Source organism: Rhizophagus irregularis, chromosome 11, assembly GCF_026210795.1.
Source record: "Rhizophagus irregularis chromosome 11, complete sequence".
Classification (NCBI taxonomy): domain Eukaryota; kingdom Fungi; phylum Glomeromycota; class Glomeromycetes; order Glomerales; family Glomeraceae; genus Rhizophagus; species Rhizophagus irregularis.
The window spans coordinates 4,111,383-4,131,617 of record NC_089439.1 but is presented as its reverse complement, the minus strand read 5'-3'; the positions used below and the strand labels follow the sequence as shown (position 1 = coordinate 4,131,617).

Below are 20,235 nucleotides of genomic sequence, written 5' to 3'. Positions count from 1 at the left end.
TTAGAAGATATGGTGATACCAATATGACTGAATTTTTACTAACAAGGATATCTATGATGTAATTTTATTAAAATCAGATGATCGTATTTGATTCTTTACGGAGTTACTGTTGGAATATCATGCATGATTTTCACGGCACAGCATTGAAAATGAAATAACTTTACTTATTTTATCTTTTATTTTTTTTTAATTTTTTTAGTAATTATATATTTGAAACTTTTTAACTATTAAGTTTTTGAAAAAAAATATTTAAATATACAAATTATTAAAAAAAAAAAGAAAAAAATATTAAAAATTTTTGATCCAATTTTACTGGACTTTCCTATCAAATATGGTGGCTTCTTTAATTCTTTTTCCATTGGGTGATATAAAAATTGGTATTACAAAAAAAAAGGATAATGATAAACCATACCTATGTAAGCGTGTGCTGCCTTAAATGAATTGAGATGGTGTAATGGATAATGTTCAAACTTTATTTTTTTAATTTAATATGATATTAGTTACTTTATTAGTTATACACTACCACGTGTAATATAAGATCGGCATTTTCTACACTTCCAATTTCCTTTCAGATGTTAATTAGTATTACAACTGATATATTCCTACTAATAAAACATTGCTAGTATAGGTGCATCTCTAAATTCTCATATTCATTCTGTTTTTATTTTTCTTCAGTTCTTTCTAAACAGGGCTCTTTGAAGGATTAGCAAGTCTAATAATTGTATGTTATTGAACGGGGCGTCAAAATATCGGCCGAAGGCCGATATAGCCCCGTTCAATAACAATATTATTATACGTGATATTAGGATTAGTGCGTGTGCTAATATAATTATATTGTCGATCATTAAAAATATCGGGCATGATAACAAAAATATCGGTACAATGAATTCCGCACAATCCTAATGAGCGTGTAATAATACACGTTATTAAATTATATCAAAATGAAATCAAAATATTCCCAAATTTATTTAGCACAAAATTAAAATCTGAATTTTTCTGATATATAAATATAACCACAGTTCCCTCTAATTCCATTATACAAACAATTCATCAATCATGAAATATATCGTGTTTATTATTGTATTTCTCAATACGTTCTCCAATGCCTTTGCTTGGGGTTATATTAATGATTGCACAGGTAAGCTATCTAAGAACGATTTTTATTCTTGCACAAGATAGCGTTGTTAATAACCATCTATTTTTTTTTTTACTTAAATGCTATTTTATCGTAATAAAAAGATATTAACATTACAGACGTTAAATTTACGCAAAGTAATCAGATCGAAGTAACCGTACATGGTCCGCAAAGAGTTTCAGATCCTGACTATTTGCCTTGTTGTTTGCAACAGGGGCCAATGATCATTGGTGATTATAAATTTTATACAAATAACCCACGCGACCCGATTGCTACTGTTTGGAAAGGCCGTCAATGGGTAAATGGTTACTTTGAGGATAATTCCGCAGATCCAAATGATTGCTTATCATACTATGCACCAGTGGATTGTGACAAATATTATGAAGGAGAAATTGATTACACGCGTACTGACATTTTTGACGCTTCGAGGTTTCCCCCTCCAGGAGGGCAAGTCACACTTGTAATGGATATATTTGCTCATTGTACTTTTGACACTCATTTTGGAGGGAATACGTATTGCCATCAGGCATGCGAAGTAAATTATAGCACAGTTTATTATCCGCAAAAATAAATGGTTTCTTTTATCTTTGTAATTTGTCTTTTGTTATGTTATAAATTCTTTTAATTTATTTATTTATTAATAATTTTTATTATGATAATATTTTTTTTAATATTTTTTTTTCAACAAATCTTTTATAATATATTATATTTTCATGTTACGATTCAAATAAAAATTTTTCAAAATTAATTATCGCAACGTGTCACATCTTTCTATTCATAAAAACTTATTAAAGAAAAAAAAAAGTTTTTTATCGAACCTAATTTAATTATGTTAATAATGTTTCTAACACTAAAATGTGTAATTTTTGGGGTGAATGTTAATTAACCGTTAATTATAGATCACTGCCGAATACTGCTCAATTACGATAAAAGTTTTCACATTCTTGTACTGCGTAACATTGGGATTTAAAGTTTCGAGATTTTGTACCAGATCCTTCGCGCATGATTTGGATAATCTTTTTTGTTTAGAAATACAATTTATTCCCTGATCGTTATACTTACTGGGATTACGGTACGTTTTGCCGAAGTCTGTTTCGCCGAAACCCATTTTGCCGAAATTATTTCGCATGAGGGAAGTTTCGCCGAAGTGATATTTCGTCGAATGGGCGTTTTGTCGAATAGACATTTCGACGAATCCTTTTCCCCTTTGTCGAAGGACATTTCGCTGAAAATATTGGTGATTAACATAATTCATTAATCAATACAAATGTTTCGTAAAATTGGTGAGTAAGATGAAATTACTAAATAAAATTAATTTTCCTCTACTGTAATTAAAATAAAATAAACAAACGCAACTTGTAATGTGTAAACAATTCGTTTGTCTTATAAAAAAGAAAAGGAAAACTGAAAAATTTCATATCCTTCGGCGAAATGTCCTTCGGCGAAATGGCCATTCGGTAAAAGGTCCATTCGGGGAAATGGCATTCAGTGAAATGCCACTTCGGTGAAACATTCCTTCGGCGAAATTGCTTCGGCGAAATGGATTTCGGTGAAATAAACTTCGGTGAAAAGTCCTGATACCCTTAAATTTAAAGTTTCGAGATTTTGTACCAGATCTTCGCGCATGACTTTGGATAATCTTTTTTGTCTGAAATACAATTTATTCCCTGATCGGCACCAATTACAATGTAGTTATACTTACTGGGGTTACGGTACATTTCGCCGAAGTCTATTTCGCCGAAACACATTTTGCCGAGGTCATTTCGCATGAGGGAAGTTTCGCCAAAGGGATATTTTGAAGTTCTTCCAGTTTAATCTTGTCTTCTAACGTGATTTATTTCGCCAGTTCCTGGTATTTTAAGGCAGTGCTATACGGTATTATATCAAAAATTAACAAAAATATTGATGTGAATAACTTATAATAAAGGATAATAAATTTACGCGTAACCAATTTACGATATTAAATATATTGAAGAAAATGCTAAATACTATTTCAAATCATTCTAAAGTATCGTTACTATTCATTCTTATAGAATCTAAGAATTATCAAAAAATAAATAAATAGAAATGTACTTAGGATGTTACCGGTCCAGTTCAGTCCGTCCTTCGTTGGTATGAGGACTGGGATCAACTAATCAGTCCTATAGGACTGCAGTCTGGACTGCGGTCCTATAAAAAAAATTCTGAAAATTTATAATTCCGGCCGGAATTAATATTTCCTAATATGGAAATTTGCGTAATGTATTATTTGTTCATAAAGTCACGTGAAATCGGATAAAAGTTTAGTCACCGGCAATATATATATAGGTTTCATATTAGGAAATATTTTTAATCCAGGCCAGAATTATAAATTTGGCCAGAATTGCTGCCAATCGATTACGACCACATGCGTATGAAAAAATTCATATTGGGTGGTCCAATATTTTTGCAATTAGCAGTAAGAGCGTTCACTAATTTGCTTACTTTAACAAAAAAAAAAATTATTTCTTGCTTATTTTACTGTAAACAAAAAAATTTTTTTCTTGTTCTTATAAAGGTAAACAAAAAAAAATTATTTATTTATATAGCCATTTTTGTTTTTGTTATGTTGTTGACAAATCAGTTAATAGTTTACCGATCATATTTTAACAAATTAGTCAATAAATTGTTAATCAGCTTGCTAATTTACCAAAAAGATAGTTTTTTTGATCGGTCCTATAATCCTATTAAGACGATCGGTTCTAATCAGTCCAGTCCTAGGACTGGACTGGTGGACCGCGATCCAGATCGTTAGCATCCCTAATTATGTACTATATAAACATTTCATATTTTGTTATTAATAAAATTGCAACATTTTTTTTTTTATATTATAACCGCAGTATTTAATTGCTTTTTATTTTAGAAATTTAGTGTTACGATCATCATAAAATTGTATAAATAAGGGTAACAAGGAACCAGCTTCAATTATTTATTCTATTTTTTCATTATTTTATAATAATAAAAATGACTTCAAAATTTTTGACAGAGTTATCTAACGATTATGAAAGACTTTTTGAAACAGAAATTGGATATGATGTTATTATTTATGCCGGAGAAGAACCAAATATCAAAGAAATTCATGCTCATTCAAATATTTTGTGCATTAGGTCCCAATACTTTCGTTCTGCATTTTCTAATGAATGGGCTGAAAAAAGAGATGGAAAATTTATATTCAGAAAACCAAATATTTCACCACAATTATTTAATATCATTCTTAGGTGATTTATAATAATTTTTTTTATTAATAAAATAAAATATTTCTAATTATTATTATATTTAGGTTTATTTATTGTGGAAATATTGAATTAGAAAAATTACAAGGTTCCGACGTATTGAAATTATTGGTAGCAGTTGACGAGCTCAACATCAATTCATTGATTTCACATATTCAAGAGTTTTTGATTGATCACCAAACTGAATTTTTACATCAAAATCCAACTGAAATTCTTGAAACCGTTTATCAACATGAAGCATTTACTGATTTATGGAATTTCTGTCTTGAAAAAGTTTGTAAAGAACCTAAAATTTTGTTTAATTCTGAAAATTTTATTAATTTGAAAGCTCCATTATTAGAGTTGTTGTTAAAAAGGGATGATTTGAATTTAGATGAGATTGAAATTTGGGAGTATTTGCTGAAGTGGTGTTTTGTTCATCAAAATATGGAGAATGATCTAACAAAGTGGAGCAGTGAAGATATTACAGATATTAAAAGAGAATTGCACAAATTTATTCCTTTAATTCGATTTTATGATATTGAACCTGCAGACTTCTTCTATAAAGTTTATTGTTATAAAGATATTTTACCACAAGATTTAATTCATGATCTTTTGGAATTTCATATAGTACCTAATATGAAATCTAAGGCTAATTTACCACCTTCAAGAAAATCAAATCAAATTGGTTCAACTTTAATTGGATCAAGACATATTCCTCTCTTTGCTTCATGGATAGATAAAAAAGATTCTTTACATTATAATAAAAAAAATACCCCTTATAATTTTAATTTATTATATCGTTCAAGTCGGGATGGGATTGATACTAGATCTTTTCACAGAAATTGTGATAATAAAGGAGCTACTATTTATATAGTAAAAATTAAAAATTCAGCACAATTAGTCGGGGGGTATAATCCACTTGACTGGAATGGAGGTTTATGGAAAACTACAGCGGATAGTTTTTTATTTAATTTTACAGATAAGGAAAATGTTTCTACTGCAAAAGTAAGCTATGTTAATAAACAAGATCATGCTGTTTATTGTTATTATAATTGGGGGCCAACCATAGGTAATTTATACTGTGACAATAATAAATGGTATTATAAGATTTATGGTGAGGGAGAGCGCTATCCTAACATAGGAATTCCACCAGCATTCGAAGTAGAAGATTATGAAGTATTCCAAATAGTTAAAAAATAAATAATTTTATTATATCACACCATGGCAATTGTTAATGTATTACATAACATTTATCTGACGAAATTCCCAATCTCCAAGACGAGCACGGTAATATGTTACTTATTTTTTTCATTCTAAATTATTAGTAATCCAGCCAATCTTAGTTATATAATAATTGTATTTCATATTACAGCATTTAATACTGTAGCATGATATACTTCATGCATATTTATTTAAGTTTCTCGCATATTTCATTGCAGTACAATAAAATTCATATATTTAGTTCTCTTTTTTTGACCATTTATGGAGAGTTTAACAATTTTAATTGGCATAGCTTTTTTAATTTATGTATAGTTTTCTGAAATCACGCCAATGATGTGGTCTTGTTGAACTTATGCTTTTTAAATGAAGTAATAATTACTGTATATATAATTATTTTTTTTATTTATTATAAGTTTTCCAAAATTAATATTCATTTGTAAGAAATTGCACAATAATATTAGTTGAATATTACTTGAAATTACAATGCAGCTACTAATTATACCTATTTATTTATTAACAAATTCGTTTATGCTCTAGTGTTATTAAGTATAATAAAAACGATAAATACTATTTCAATTTTATAGAATCCAAGAATGGCGAAATAATTACTTAAAAAATAAATAGAAATGTGTTATAAAACGGTTTATTCATATTTCATATTTATTTATTAATAAAACTGCACCATTCTATTTTTATATTATTAGCCGCAGTATTCAATAGCTGATTTGCTGCTCATTGTTCTAGAAATTTGGTGTTACGATCATCATAAAATTGTATAAATGAGGATAATAAGAATTCTTATTGTTATTATTTATTATAATAAAAAATGACTTCAAAATTTTTGGTAGAATTATCTAACGATTATGAAAAACTTTTTGAAACAGAAATTGGATATGATGTTATTATTTATGCCGGAGAAGAACCAAATGTCAAAGAAATTCATGCTCATTCAAATATTTTGTGCATTAGGTCCCAATATTTTCGCACTGCACTTTCTAATGAATGGGCAGAGAAGAAAGATGGAAAATTTATTTTCAAAAAGCCAAATATTGCACCACATTTATTTATTATTATTCTAAGGTAATTTATAATATTTGTAATGAATTTTAATTTTTGTATGTATAATATATATGTATTTTTTTTTATAAAAAAAAATATTTTAACTACTAATTAATATTTAGGTTTATTTATTGTGGTAATATTAAATTGATGGATTTACAAGGTCCTGATATATTGAGATTGTTGATAGCAGTAGATGAACTCAATATATATTCTTTGATTTCTTATATTCAAGAATTTTTGATCAAATATCAAACTGAATTTTTACATCAAAATCCAACTGAAATTCTTGAAACAGTATATGAGCATGAAATGTTTACAGATTTATGGAATTTTTATCTTGAAAAAATTTGTGAGGAACCTAAAGTTTTGTTTGATTCTGATGATTTCATTAATTTAAAAGCTTCTTTATTAGAAATTTTATTAAAAAGGGATGATTTGTATATGAGTGAAATTGAAATTTGGGAAAATTTGTTAAAATGGTGTTTTGCTCAACAAAATATGAATAATGATCCAACAGAATGGAGCAAAGAAGATATTACAAAAATTGGAAGGGAATTGCACAGATTCATTCCTTTAATTCAATTTTATAATATTGAACCTGCAGATTTCTTTTATAAAGTCCATTGTTATAAAGATATCTTACCACAAGATTTAATTCATGATCTTTTAGAGTTTCATATAGTTCCTAATGTAGAACTTAAATCTGATGTGATACCTTCAAGAAAACTAAATTCAAAATATCAGCTTGATTCAACTTTGATTGAACCAAACCATCTTCCTCTTTTTGCTTCGTGGATTAATAAAAATAATCCTTTACGTTATAATAGAAAAAATAATTCTTATGATTTTAAATTATTATATCGTTCAAGTTGGGATGGAATTGACCCTTATTTTTTTCATAGAAATTGTGATTATAAAGGAGCTACTATTTGGATAGCAAAAATCAAAGGTTTAACACAATTAATTGGAGGGTATAATCCACTTGATTGGGATGGAGTTTCATATTGGAAAACTACAGCAGATAGTTTTATATTTAATTTCACAGATAGAAAAAATATTTCAACTGCAAAAGTAAGTTATGTTACCAGTATAAATAGCGCTGTTTATTGTGATAGTATTTATGGACCCACTATGGGTAATATTATCTGTAAAGATAATAATTGGTCTAATAAGATTTATAGTGATGGAGAGCGTTATCCTAATATAGGAATTCCAACAAATTTTGAAGTAGAAGATTATGAAGTATTTCAAGTAGTTAAAAGATAAATTGTTTTATATAAAATGCATTTTTAATTTTTCAATAAAGAATTTTTTTTATACTTAGAAATATTGTAATGACTTAAAGTGACAAAGTCAATGAATAAAATATAAACAATTCGAGAAATTCCCATTTATTATTAACATTCACCCCAAAAATTACATATATTATTAGCGTTAAAAACATTATTAGCATATTAAAGAAAAAAAAAAGTTTTTTTTATCGAACCTACTAGAAAGATATGATATGACACATTGCGATAATTAATTTTGAAAATTTTTTTATTTGAATCGTAGATATAATGTAACATGAAAATATAATAGTATATTATAAAATACTAACAGCTAATTTTCTTTCGATATAAACAAGATTTGTTGAAAAAAAGAATTTAAAAAAATATTATCATAATAAAAATTATTAATAAATAATTAAATAATTAAAAGGGATTTTATAGCATAACAAAAGACAAATTACAAAGATAAAAGAATCCATTCACTTTTGCGGATTATAATCTGTGATAATTCTTACTTCGCACCCCCTATAGCAATACGTATGCCCTGATTCATCAGGGTCAAAAAGACAATGAGCAAATATATCCATTAACACTATGACTTTCTCTCCTGGAGGGGGAACCTTGAAGCATCAAAATTGTTAGTACGCGTGTAATTAATTGCTCCTTGATAAACTTCTTTGTCACAATCCGGTGGTGGCCAATATAGGTAATCATCTAACTCTACAGAATTATCTTCAGAGTAACCATTTACCCATTGACGGTGTTTCCAAACAGTAGTAGCAATCGGGTTATTTGGCTCATTTGTGTAAAAAAATGTATAATTACTAATGAGCATTGGCCCCTGATGCAAACAACAAGGGAAATGTTCACGATTTGAATATCTTTGTGGACCATGCGCGGTTACTTCGACCTGATTACTTTGCGTAAATTTAATGTCTGAAATGCTAATATCTTTTTATTACGATAAAATAGCATTAAAGTAAAAAAAAATAGATGGTTATTAACAACGCTATCTTGTGCAAGAATAAAAATCGTTCTTAGATAGCTTACCTGTGCAATCATAATTATAATCCCAAGCAAAGATATTAGAGAACGTATTAAGAAATACACTATATATTTCATGGTTGATGAATTGTTTGTATAATGGAATTAGAGGGAACTGTGGTTATATTTATACATATATCAGCAAAATTTAGATTTTAATTTGTGCTAGATAATCATTTTGATATAATTTAATAAGTAATAGTTATTTCACAGAGACCTGTAGATAATGATTTTCATGACTGTGCCGTGAAAATCATGCATAATATTCCAACAGTAACTCAATGTGCAAGAATCAAAGAATCAAATTTTATAATACGATCATCATCTGATTTTAATAAAATTACACGAGTCATCATAAATATCCTTGTTAGTAAAAATTCAGTCATACTTCTAATAGCATCTTACAAAATTTAATTTTCCATATATAATATTAAGTAATAATATTTGCTGCATACTTATTATCACGAACATTTTGCCGCCGAAGCCATTTCACCAACGTTTCGCTGAAACCCCATTTCGCTGAAGCCATTTCGCTGAATGGTTATTTCGCCTAATAGACATTTTACTAAATGGACATTTTACCGAAGCAACTTCGCCGAATGGACGTTTGCCGAAATATTATTTGTTACATTATTTGTTTATTTTATTGTTTTTATACTAAATATATGAAGAATTTAGCTAATTTTTATTAAATTTGTCTTGTTGCTTATAATATATTAATCATTTTTTACTGAATAAATGTTTTCAGGAAAATAATTATTGCTTAACAATTAATGTCAGTTACTTTATTTGAATGTTAAAGTAATAATATCATAGAAGAAAAGACACTTAAAAATAATTTTTTTGTTCAAACGTTTATTTAATTTTTATTTTTATTGCAAAATAGGTAAAGAATGTAAATAGAAACTAAAAAATGAAAATATTAAAGCACTCAATCAACATCTAAGATTTTATTTTATACATTTGTTGTATATTTGAGTGTAAATCAGAATATCTATTAAGGTTACTGATGTAACTTAATAAAAAATTTTTATTTTCATTGCGCGTTTAATATTTTTATAAATGTGATAGTCGCTATCATTTCTGAAATGACTTTGGCGAAATGTCCCTTTGGCGAAACGTCCTTTCGACAAAATGTACCGTAACCTATTATCAGTTATAACGGTTATCACACGATGTGTATGATGAGTTTAGCATTTGATAATAATTATTCCTTCCTCATAAGTCTAAATTTCTCCAGAATCACCTTTCGCAATACAAGTTTATAATGTGACAAGTGCATATATATTAGAGTAACAAATTTGTTGATAAAATAGGTATAATTAGTAAGTAGTAGTTTAGGTATAACTAGTATTTGTATGTAATTTCTGGTAATTAATATTTATTGTGCAATTTCTTACAGATAAGAATTAATTTTGAAAAACTTTTTGAATAATGAAGTAATAATATAATTATCCTTTTTATTAATTTTTGACTTCACTAAACCACACGACTGGTGTTATACACCATAGCTAAATTAAACAAGCTTTGCTAATTAAAATGATCCAGTTCCCTTATAATTAGTTGAAAAAAGATCTAATTATACTTATTTTTTTTTATTGTACTGTAAATGTAAAAAAATAAAAAAAAATGTGAGAAAAATATAAAATATATGCTTAATAAGATTGGCTGGATTACTAATAATAATATAGAATAAAAAGTAAGTAACATATAAAAAAACATATAATAATACATTAACAATAATCAGTTTCAATTACATAATGGCGTAAATTAATAACATTTGGTTATTTTTCAACTACTTGAAATACTTCATAATCTTCCACTTCAAATCTTTTTGGAATTCCTATATTAGAATATCGCTCACCATCGGAATAGATATCATAATACCACCTATTATCATATTTACAGTATAAATTACCCATAGTTGGCCCCCAACTATAATAACAATAAACAGCACGATGTTGTTTATTAACATAGCTTACTTTTCCAGTAGAAACATTTTTCTTATCTGTAAAGTTAAATAAAAAACTATCTGATGTAGTTTTCCAATCATTTCCATTCCAGTCAAGTGGATTATATCCTCCGACTAGTTGTGTTGAATCTTTAATTTTTACTATGTAAATAGTAGCTCCTTTATTATCACAATTTCTGTGAAAAGAACCAGGATCAATTCCATCCCGACTTGAACGATATAATAAATTAAAATTATAGGGAGCATCTTTTTTATTATAATGTGAAGAATCTTTTTTATCAATCCACGAAGCAAAAACAGGAATACAGTCTGATCCAGTCAAGGTTGAATCAAGTTTTTTAAAATATGTTTTTCTTGAAGGTTGTAAATTATCTTTAGGTTTCACATTAGGTACTATATGAAATTCCAAAAGATCATGAATTAAATCTTGTGGTAGGATATCCTTATAACAATAAACCTTATAAAAAAAATCTGCAGGTTCAATATCATAAAATCGAATTAAATGAATAAATCTATTCAATTCCCTTTTAATCTTTGTAATATCTTCTCTGTTCCATTTTGTTAGATCATTCTCTATATTTTGACAAGCAGAACACCACTTCAATAAATTCTCCCAAATTTCAATTTCATCTAAATTCAAATCATCCCTTTTTAACAATAATTCTAATAATGGAGCTTTCAAGTTAATAAATTTATCAGAATTAAATAAAATTTTAGGTTCTATACAAGCTTTTTCAAGATAGAAATTCCATAAATCCGCAAATGCTTCGTGTTGATAAACGGTTTCAAGAATTTCAGTTGGATTTTGTTGTAAAAATTCAGTTTGATGATCAATCAAAAATTCTTGAATATGTGAAATCAATGAATTGATATTGAGTTCATCAACTGCTATCAATAATTTCAATACGTCGGAACCCTGTAATTTCTCCAATTCAATATTTCCACAATAAATAAACCTAAATATAAATAATAATTAGAAATACTTTATTTTATTAATAAAAAAAATTATTATAAATCACCTAAGAATGATATTAAATAATTGTGGCGAAATATTTGGTTTTCTGAATATAAATTTTCCATCTCTTTTTTCAGCCCATTCATTAGAAAATGCAGAGCGAAAGTATTGAGATCTAATGCACAAAATATTTGAATGAGCATGAATTTCTTTGATATTTGATTCTTCTCCGGAATAAATAATAACGTCATATCCAATTTCTGTTTCAAAAAGTCTTTCATAATCGTTAGATAACTCTAACAAAAATTTCGAAGTCATTTTTTTATTATTATAAAAAAGAGAATAAATAATAACTAGCCGATTCCTTGTTACCCTTATTTATACAATTTTACGATGATCGTAACACTAAATTTAATCAGCAATTGAATACTGCGCCTATAATATATTAATAATAAAAGAATACCCGTTTTATATATTTCTATTTATTTTTTTTTTAGGTAATTATTTCGCCATTCTTAGATTCTACAAATATGAATAATAACTCTGGAATTATTGAGCGTTTTTTTTTATAAGAGTAACATTAGTGCATGATAAACAAATTTGTTGATAAAGTAAGCAACTTGTATGCAATTTCAGGTAATATAATCATTAGATAACTCTACTAAAAATTTTGAAGTCATTTTTTATTATTGAATAAATAATAACAATTAAAGACTCTTATTTATACAATTTTATGACACAAAATTTTTAGAAGAATAGAGAAATGAGTCACCATGGTCAAAAGTGCGTAGTAATTAATATTACAGCGTATATAGTTAAATTATGAGCATGTATACGTTATTTTTACGGCGGGATCTGAAATTATTATGACAGGACACACATCAGGAGATTATATGAGGCGAATATTAGCGTAGAGTTGTCAAATATGTATAATCCCTGGAAATTTATACTCCATAAAAATCTATAAATATACAATTTTGCATAATTTACACTTAAAACATAGGTACTATATATTTAATAAGGCGTATCTTAAAAAATGCCATAAAATTTTCGTGAATAGGTAGTTTTGAAGTTTTATATCTTGAAATAACTTCTTGAACATGTGATTTAAGTAATCTACACAAAAAAACAATTTAAAAAAATATTTCATTGATTTTGTATCTTAAAAAGTTTCATAAATTCTACATAAGTAGGTAGTTTCAGCAATCTACACTTTCGAAATTTGCATAAATACATGATTTTGCATAACCCACGCGAAAATGTAACCTAAAATATTTTGAAAAATTTTTATTTAAAAAAGTTGATTAAATTTTACACAAATAGATATTAGATATATACGCTAAAAAAAAATTTCTAATAATATATGATAACAATTAAAAATATTCTTAACACTGAGTCAAGGAAAATTAGCAAATGAAGTTTGTTTTATTTTAAATATCTACACTAAAAAAAAAATTATATAAATACATTTTTACTCTAAGAAAAATATGAAATATAATATTAATAATTAAAAAAAAAAGAACAAATAGTGTAGTGGTCGGATAATGAGACTTAATATATTAATAGTTTATCTCGAGGTATTCAGTTCGATTCTTAGTGTAAGTAAAAAAAAATAAATAAATAAAATGTAATTAATTATGAGGTATTCGGTTCGACTCTTAGTGTAAGTAAAAAATAATAAAATGTATTCAGTTCAACTCCTTAATGTGAGTAAAAAAAAATAATAAATATAAAAGTGAAAAAAATTAAGAGAAAATTTTTACTACATTATTTTTTACCAAAATATGCATAATATAAATGTAAATTGGCCATTATATATCTATATATTTTTTTTGCCTGGGAATTTTTTTTTTTTTTAAAAAAAAATTTTATGCAGGTTATTACGTACTAAGTGTAATTTGCATACATTAAAAAAACTACGTCATTTTTAAAAATACACCATTTTATACTATCGAAAATTCCTCTAAATTTTTCACACTCATATATTGTCGCGAGTGGTGTAGATTTGTGTAGTTTTTTCACACGTGTATTATTTTGTAGATCTACGCTTATTTTATTCTCCTGATGCAAGGCAACCTGCTTTATAAACTAACAGGCACCTTGCAATTACTATTGACAGGTACCTGCTATAACAAATGGCAGGTGCTTGCTATAAAATGGCCCACAAAATTAATGTACAGTATTAGAAGGGTGTGACATTTATAATAAAATTTTTTTTTTTGTTACTAACATCATCTGATGACAATTTTCTAATGAAATCTTATTTGTCTATAAATCTGGTTATAAACGGCACAGCTTTCTAATATTTGAATTTTATGAATAAAAGAATTAAAAAACCCGCTATATAAATTAACTGGTACTTGCAGCAAAAATAGCAGGTACCTGTCATAAGTTACAGTGGGTACTCGTTAGTTTACACAGCGGATCACCTCCTAAAATTAGGGTAAGCATTTAGTGTTTTCTTTATAGTCCTATAAAAAATAAGTGTCCAGAAATTGTCCAGAAATTTTGTCTAAATAATTGTCCAGAAAATGTCTAGGTACCATGTCCAGAAATTGTTCCGAAAACACACTTGTTTCCGGACACTCATTTTGTCCAGAATTTGTCCAAAAATTATTTTTTCATAAAATTTGTCATAAAAGATGATCAATATATATGTAACAATCATTATAGTTGCTCTTAATTTAAAGTTTTATATCATAGATATATAGTGCTCAGCAAATTTAATTAGTATGACAAAGAAGGTTATGAATGTCAGTTTTGTGCTTTTTGCATTTTTTTTACAAATTAATTTATCCTTTTTTGGAAGTAGCGTCCAGAATTTTTTCATGTCCTTTCTGAATTTTTACTATATCTGGAATTTGTCCTGGTTTATCTGTCCAGAATTTGTCCAAAATTTTATACTGGACAAATTCTGGACAAATTCCGGATATGTCAAAATTTTAAGTATCAAACCTGTAGCAAAAAATAGACATTTTCTGGACAATTTCTGGACATGCCAGATTTATTCTGGACAGTTTCCAGACGTTTTCGTAGACATTCTCTGGACATTTATTTTTTATAGGGTAAGAGTACTAATATTAGTGTATAAACAAATTTGTTGATAAAAATAAATATAGTATGCAATTTCAAGTAATTATTTAATTTCTTACAATAAAAGTCAGTTTTGGAAACTTATGTTTTTTGAATAATGGAGTAATAATTTATTATTGTTTATAATTATTCTCTGTGTTTTCACAAAACTTCTATGCATAGATAAACAGCTATGCTAATTATAATTGCTAAACTCTCCATAAATGATCAAGAAAAAAAAGATCTGACTATGATTTTTTTATTGTACTGCAAATATAGCAAACCATATAAAATATACATAAAGTTCCTGCTTAGGCATTAAATGCTATTATGTGAAATACAATTATTATATTAGCAGAATAAGATTTGCTGAATTATTAATGAAAAATAAGTAACATACAAATAAAATAATAACAATAATTAGTGTCAATTACACCATGGTATGATTTAGTAATAATTAATTATTTTTTAACTATCTGAAATACTTCATAATCTACTACTTCAAATTTTTTTGGGATTCCTATATTTGGATAGCGCTCACCATCAGAATAAATATCATAATACCACTTATTATCATGATTACAGTATAAATTACCCATAGTTGGCCCCCAAGTATTACTACAATAAATAGCTTGAGCTTGTTTATTAATATAGCTTACTTTTCCAGTAGAAACGTTTTTCCTATCTATAAAATTAAATAAAAAACTATCTGCTGTAGTTTTCCATTTACTTCCATTCCAATCAAGTGGATTATACCCTCCAATTAATTGTGTCGAATCTTTAATTTTTGCTATAAAAATGGTAGCTCCTTTATCATCACAATTTCTGTGAAAAGAGCTAGTACCAATTCCATCTCGACTTGAACGATATAATAAATTAAAATTATAAGGAGTATCTTTTTTATTATAATGAGAAGAATCTTTTTTATTAATCCATGAAGCAAAAACAGGAATATGCCTTGGTTCAATTAAAGTTGAATTAATTTGATTTGATTTTCTTGAAGATGGTAAATTAGCCTTAGATTTCACATTAGGTACTATATGAAATTCCAAAAGATCATGAATTAAATCTTGTGGTAAAATATCTTTATAACAATAAACTTTATAGAAGAAGTCTACAGGTTCAATATCATAAAATCGAATTAAAGGAACAAAATTGTGCAATTCTCTTTCAATATTTGCAATATCTTCTCTGCTCCATTTTGTTAAATCATTCTCTATATTTTGACGAACAGAACACCATTTCAGCAAATTCTCCCAAATTTCAACTTCATCTAAATTCAAATCATCCCTTTTTAACAATAATTCTAATAATGGAGCTTTTAAATTATTGAATTTTTCAGAATTAAATAAAATTTCAGGTTCTATACAAACTTTTTCAAGATAGAAATCCCATAAATCCGTAAATGTTTCATGTTGATAAACGGTTTCAAGGATTTCAGTTGGATTTTGTTGTAAAAATTCAGTTTGATGATCAATCAAAAATTCTTGAATATGTGAAATCAATGAATTGATGTTGAGCTCGTCAACTGCTACCAATAATTTCAATACGTCGGAACCTTGTAATTTTTCTAATTCAATATTTCCACAATAAATAAACCTAAATATAATAATAATTAGAAATATTGATTATATTTTATTAATAAAAAAAATTATTATAAATTACCTAAGAATGATATTAAATAATTGTGGCGAAATATTCGGTTTTCTGAATATAAATTTTCCATCTCTTTTTTCAGCCCATTCATTAGAAAATGCAGAACGAAAGTATTGGGACCTAATGCACAAAATATTTGAATGAGAATGAATTTCTTTGACATTTGGTTCTTCCCCGGCATAAATAATAACATCATATCCAATTTCAGTTTCAAAAAGTTTCTCGTAATCGTTAGACAACTCTGCCCAAAATTTTGATGACATTGTTTTTCAATAAATAGTCGGAAAAAGTAATAGAAGTTTAAAGTTTAGGGAGAATCATTATTTATATTTGTTTATGATGATCTTGTATTAAACTGGAAATAAGATTTTTAATTACTGCGGTTTTGAAAGGACCGGCCAGTACGCAAAATTTACACCTAACTCCAAATAGTAAGCAACCAATTAGGCAATTACTTGGCTTTATTATCGTGTGATGGTTGATCAAACATTAATTTTATCAAACCTCAGTTCTCGTCTACATATTAAAAATAAAAAATAAAAATAAAAATAAAAATAAAAATAAAAATATTATCTGTTATTAAAAGCAAAAAAATATTGCTATTGTATTTTTTCAATTGTCTTTTCGACCAAAATAACCATATAATACTGTTTTTCATTTCTCAATAGCTTCAATATATTTTCTTCAACTGATACATTAGTTGGTCCAATATGACAAATATTATTCAAAGTGAGATGATGAGTTGAAATATTGTGCGTATATTATACATAGATCATCTGCCAAATTTTTATTAAAAATATGCAAATTTAAATAAACCTTTATATTTAAAAAATACCAATTGAAATATGCAATTAAATAACATTACTTACCAAATAAACCTATCAATATATTTTTCTAGTTGCTTCAAACATTTGTATTAAAAGTACTAAAAAGTAAAATAGACGCAAAACAGGACCCGAAGTATATATGTAGAGATAGGGTGCATTATTGCGTCACCATCATAGAAATTTTCTACAGGGTTAGATTTTGGTTTGCGTACAATTTATGGATTTTTTAACTGATTTCCAATTTTTGAACAAAACTAAATTTAATGCTTAAAGTATAATTTAATTAACAACAGATGAATCCATATATTAGTTAGACGCAAATAATTCTTATAAAGTGATTGGCTGATTGCTTCTAAAAAACTAATTTGTTTAAGTACAAATTAAATTATTATTATTTGATAACTGAATGTAGACGTTCTATGTTTCCTATTTATATAGAAATTACTGTATATATATAAATCAAAAGAACAGTTAAAAATATTTTAATTAATTATATGGTAAAGATCCTGAATTTAATATACCGTTTTTTATATTGATTATTATTCGAGACTTTTATAACCTAAAATTACGCTTGACATTAATTTTCTTAAAATAATATAGTAAAATAAGAAAATTATTACAATAAATTTATAATGAAACGATTAAAATGAGAAAGCTTCTTATATATGAGAAAAAATTAGTGTGCTTGGTTTAGGTTACTTTTACTTAATTATGCCGCCAAGAAAAGTCTTGCTTAATACTTAATTGCGAGGCAATATTTTATTTTTAAGTTTTTGATAATTCCAGTTGATAAATAAAAATAATAAATTTTACGATATAACGTGCGCGGCTATACGCGTATCATTCACTCTATCTGGCGTATGTGGTACAATCACAAATAAATTGCTATAAATATCTTTAAAAAATAAAAAAGAAAGAAATTATTATTTCTAATAATTCTCAATCAAACGATGGACTGTATTTATTCTTTAAAAATAATCAAATATTCATGACCGCGATCAAACGATTCGTATATGGATTTTTATCGGTGGACAGTCGCTCATGTATGTTAGTAGTTAATTTCTACAGTTTATTAGATATTTGCCATGATTTATAATACTCTTTGTTGCAGGGTTCACTGACTACAAAACTACATACCTCTTTTTGTAATTTTTTTTTTGAAAAAATTAAATCTTTTTAGCTGCAAAACGTAAACGCATTTCAGATTTGTTGACCATCAAACCTACATATCAGGAAAGCGGTGGATGTACAGATCACCATCATTTTATAACTTTGATAAAAATTCGTTATTTTGTATATTATCTTATAAATTAAATTTCATTTATTTATTTAAACATTAAGGTTAGAGCAATAAATATTTTAAAAATTGGAAATTTTTAATTTAAGTGTTTTATTTTATCCTTTATAAAATTTTAATGCTAAAGCTCATCAGCGGTGATTGTCACCATACTAGAATTATTAAAAATCTAATAAAACACTGGCCGGCATTACATCTTAAATTCACCACTGGTGGTGGTGATATTTAGTAATACCCTTATAATTTAATTTACTCAATGATATTTTTATATTCTAAATTTCAATTTAAAAAATCAATACTACAGTATAATATAAACTGAGCTCATAAATAAGCAAAAGTCAGTAGTTTAAATTAATAGATTAAAATAATATTTTTGAAACCATAAATAATAGATAGCTAACGAATTTGTTCTAAGTACAGATGGTGATTGTTGGTGTATTTCTGGACGATTTTGTTAATAAAATTTTTTAAATTCCATTAAATGAAATTGAAATTTAATGTAATAAGAATAAAGTTTCATTACATATTTTAATATTAATTACAGGATATTTATAATCTTAATTATGTTTTAATCCGAATCACTTTGTTAAAAATTATAGAAGAAATCACCGTTGCCATCCCTAATTGAGATATGGTCTTAGTGTGTCCGAAAAAAAACCCTTACCTTTATTGATTAAATCTACATGCAAATTGCCAAGTAAACCCAGATATTCATCAAATAATATAACTTAGTGGTATTAAAATTACAAATAATTTACAGTTGATTCTGCCACTTTTAGTAACGTTTTATTGCAATAAAATAAAAAGAGAAAACAATAGAATTAGAAATGAAAAGTTTGATAACTTTTCAGATTGTTATGTATCAAAACTAGTTATTTATAATATTTAATAGATGTAATGGACAATTGGACATTGAGCAATGTATATTAAGAAAGTATAAATAGAATAGAATATAAAGTTATGATCTTTTTTTTATTCGTAAGTGTAAAATAATATCCATAACCTAGTCAAAATAAATTATGATAAATTGCAACCATGATTATTTTAATAGGGCATAATAAATTTTGGTTCACACTTCACACTCTACTTTTGTAACTTATCAACTCCATACATGTAGTGCAGTATACAGTAAGTCTCATCAATGCTAAACATCTCCAAGATCCAAATTTAATTCTTTATAGCCTTTTAGACCTTAGAATAAAGAGGTTATCCTTTATATCTGATTCCAAAAAGGTTACAGAAAAATGAATCAAATATAGGAGCTAGTAATAATATAGTATACTCAATATTAATTATGTTAAAGAAACCCACTCCTCCTGTGTGTGCTGAGGCTACTGAATATCTAATCTAGATCAAGAAGAATTTGACTTAGAAAGCAAATCCATTCACATGATGGAAAGAAAGAAAAGAAAATTTTCCTATTTTATACCCTTTTGCCATGAAGTATTTTTTCTATCTATACAATTTTAACTTTTAATAGAAAACTGTTT

General features: G+C 26.6%; 2 protein-coding genes across 2 annotated transcripts; one reads left to right on the top strand and one right to left on the bottom strand.

Moving 5' to 3' along the window:
• Window positions 1-1,056: 1,056 nt before the first annotated feature.
• On the top strand, window positions 1,057-1,706 carry OCT59_003385 (uncharacterized protein; the record flags this gene model as incomplete). The annotated part of the gene is made up of 2 exons (XM_025310916.1): window positions 1,057-1,138; window positions 1,240-1,706. 2 exons carry the CDS (start codon window positions 1,057-1,059, stop codon window positions 1,704-1,706), a joined length of 549 nt encoding a protein of 182 aa, XP_025176973.1.
• Window positions 1,707-8,514: 6,808 nt separating this feature from the next.
• On the bottom strand, window positions 8,515-8,984 carry OCT59_003384 (uncharacterized protein; the record flags this gene model as incomplete). Its single annotated transcript, XM_066145577.1, has 2 exons — window positions 8,515-8,832; window positions 8,973-8,984. The coding sequence occupies 2 exons, from the start codon at window positions 8,982-8,984 to the stop codon at window positions 8,515-8,517; spliced, it is 330 nt and encodes a 109-aa protein (XP_065996285.1).
• Between the last annotated feature and the right edge of the window lie 11,251 nt (window positions 8,985-20,235).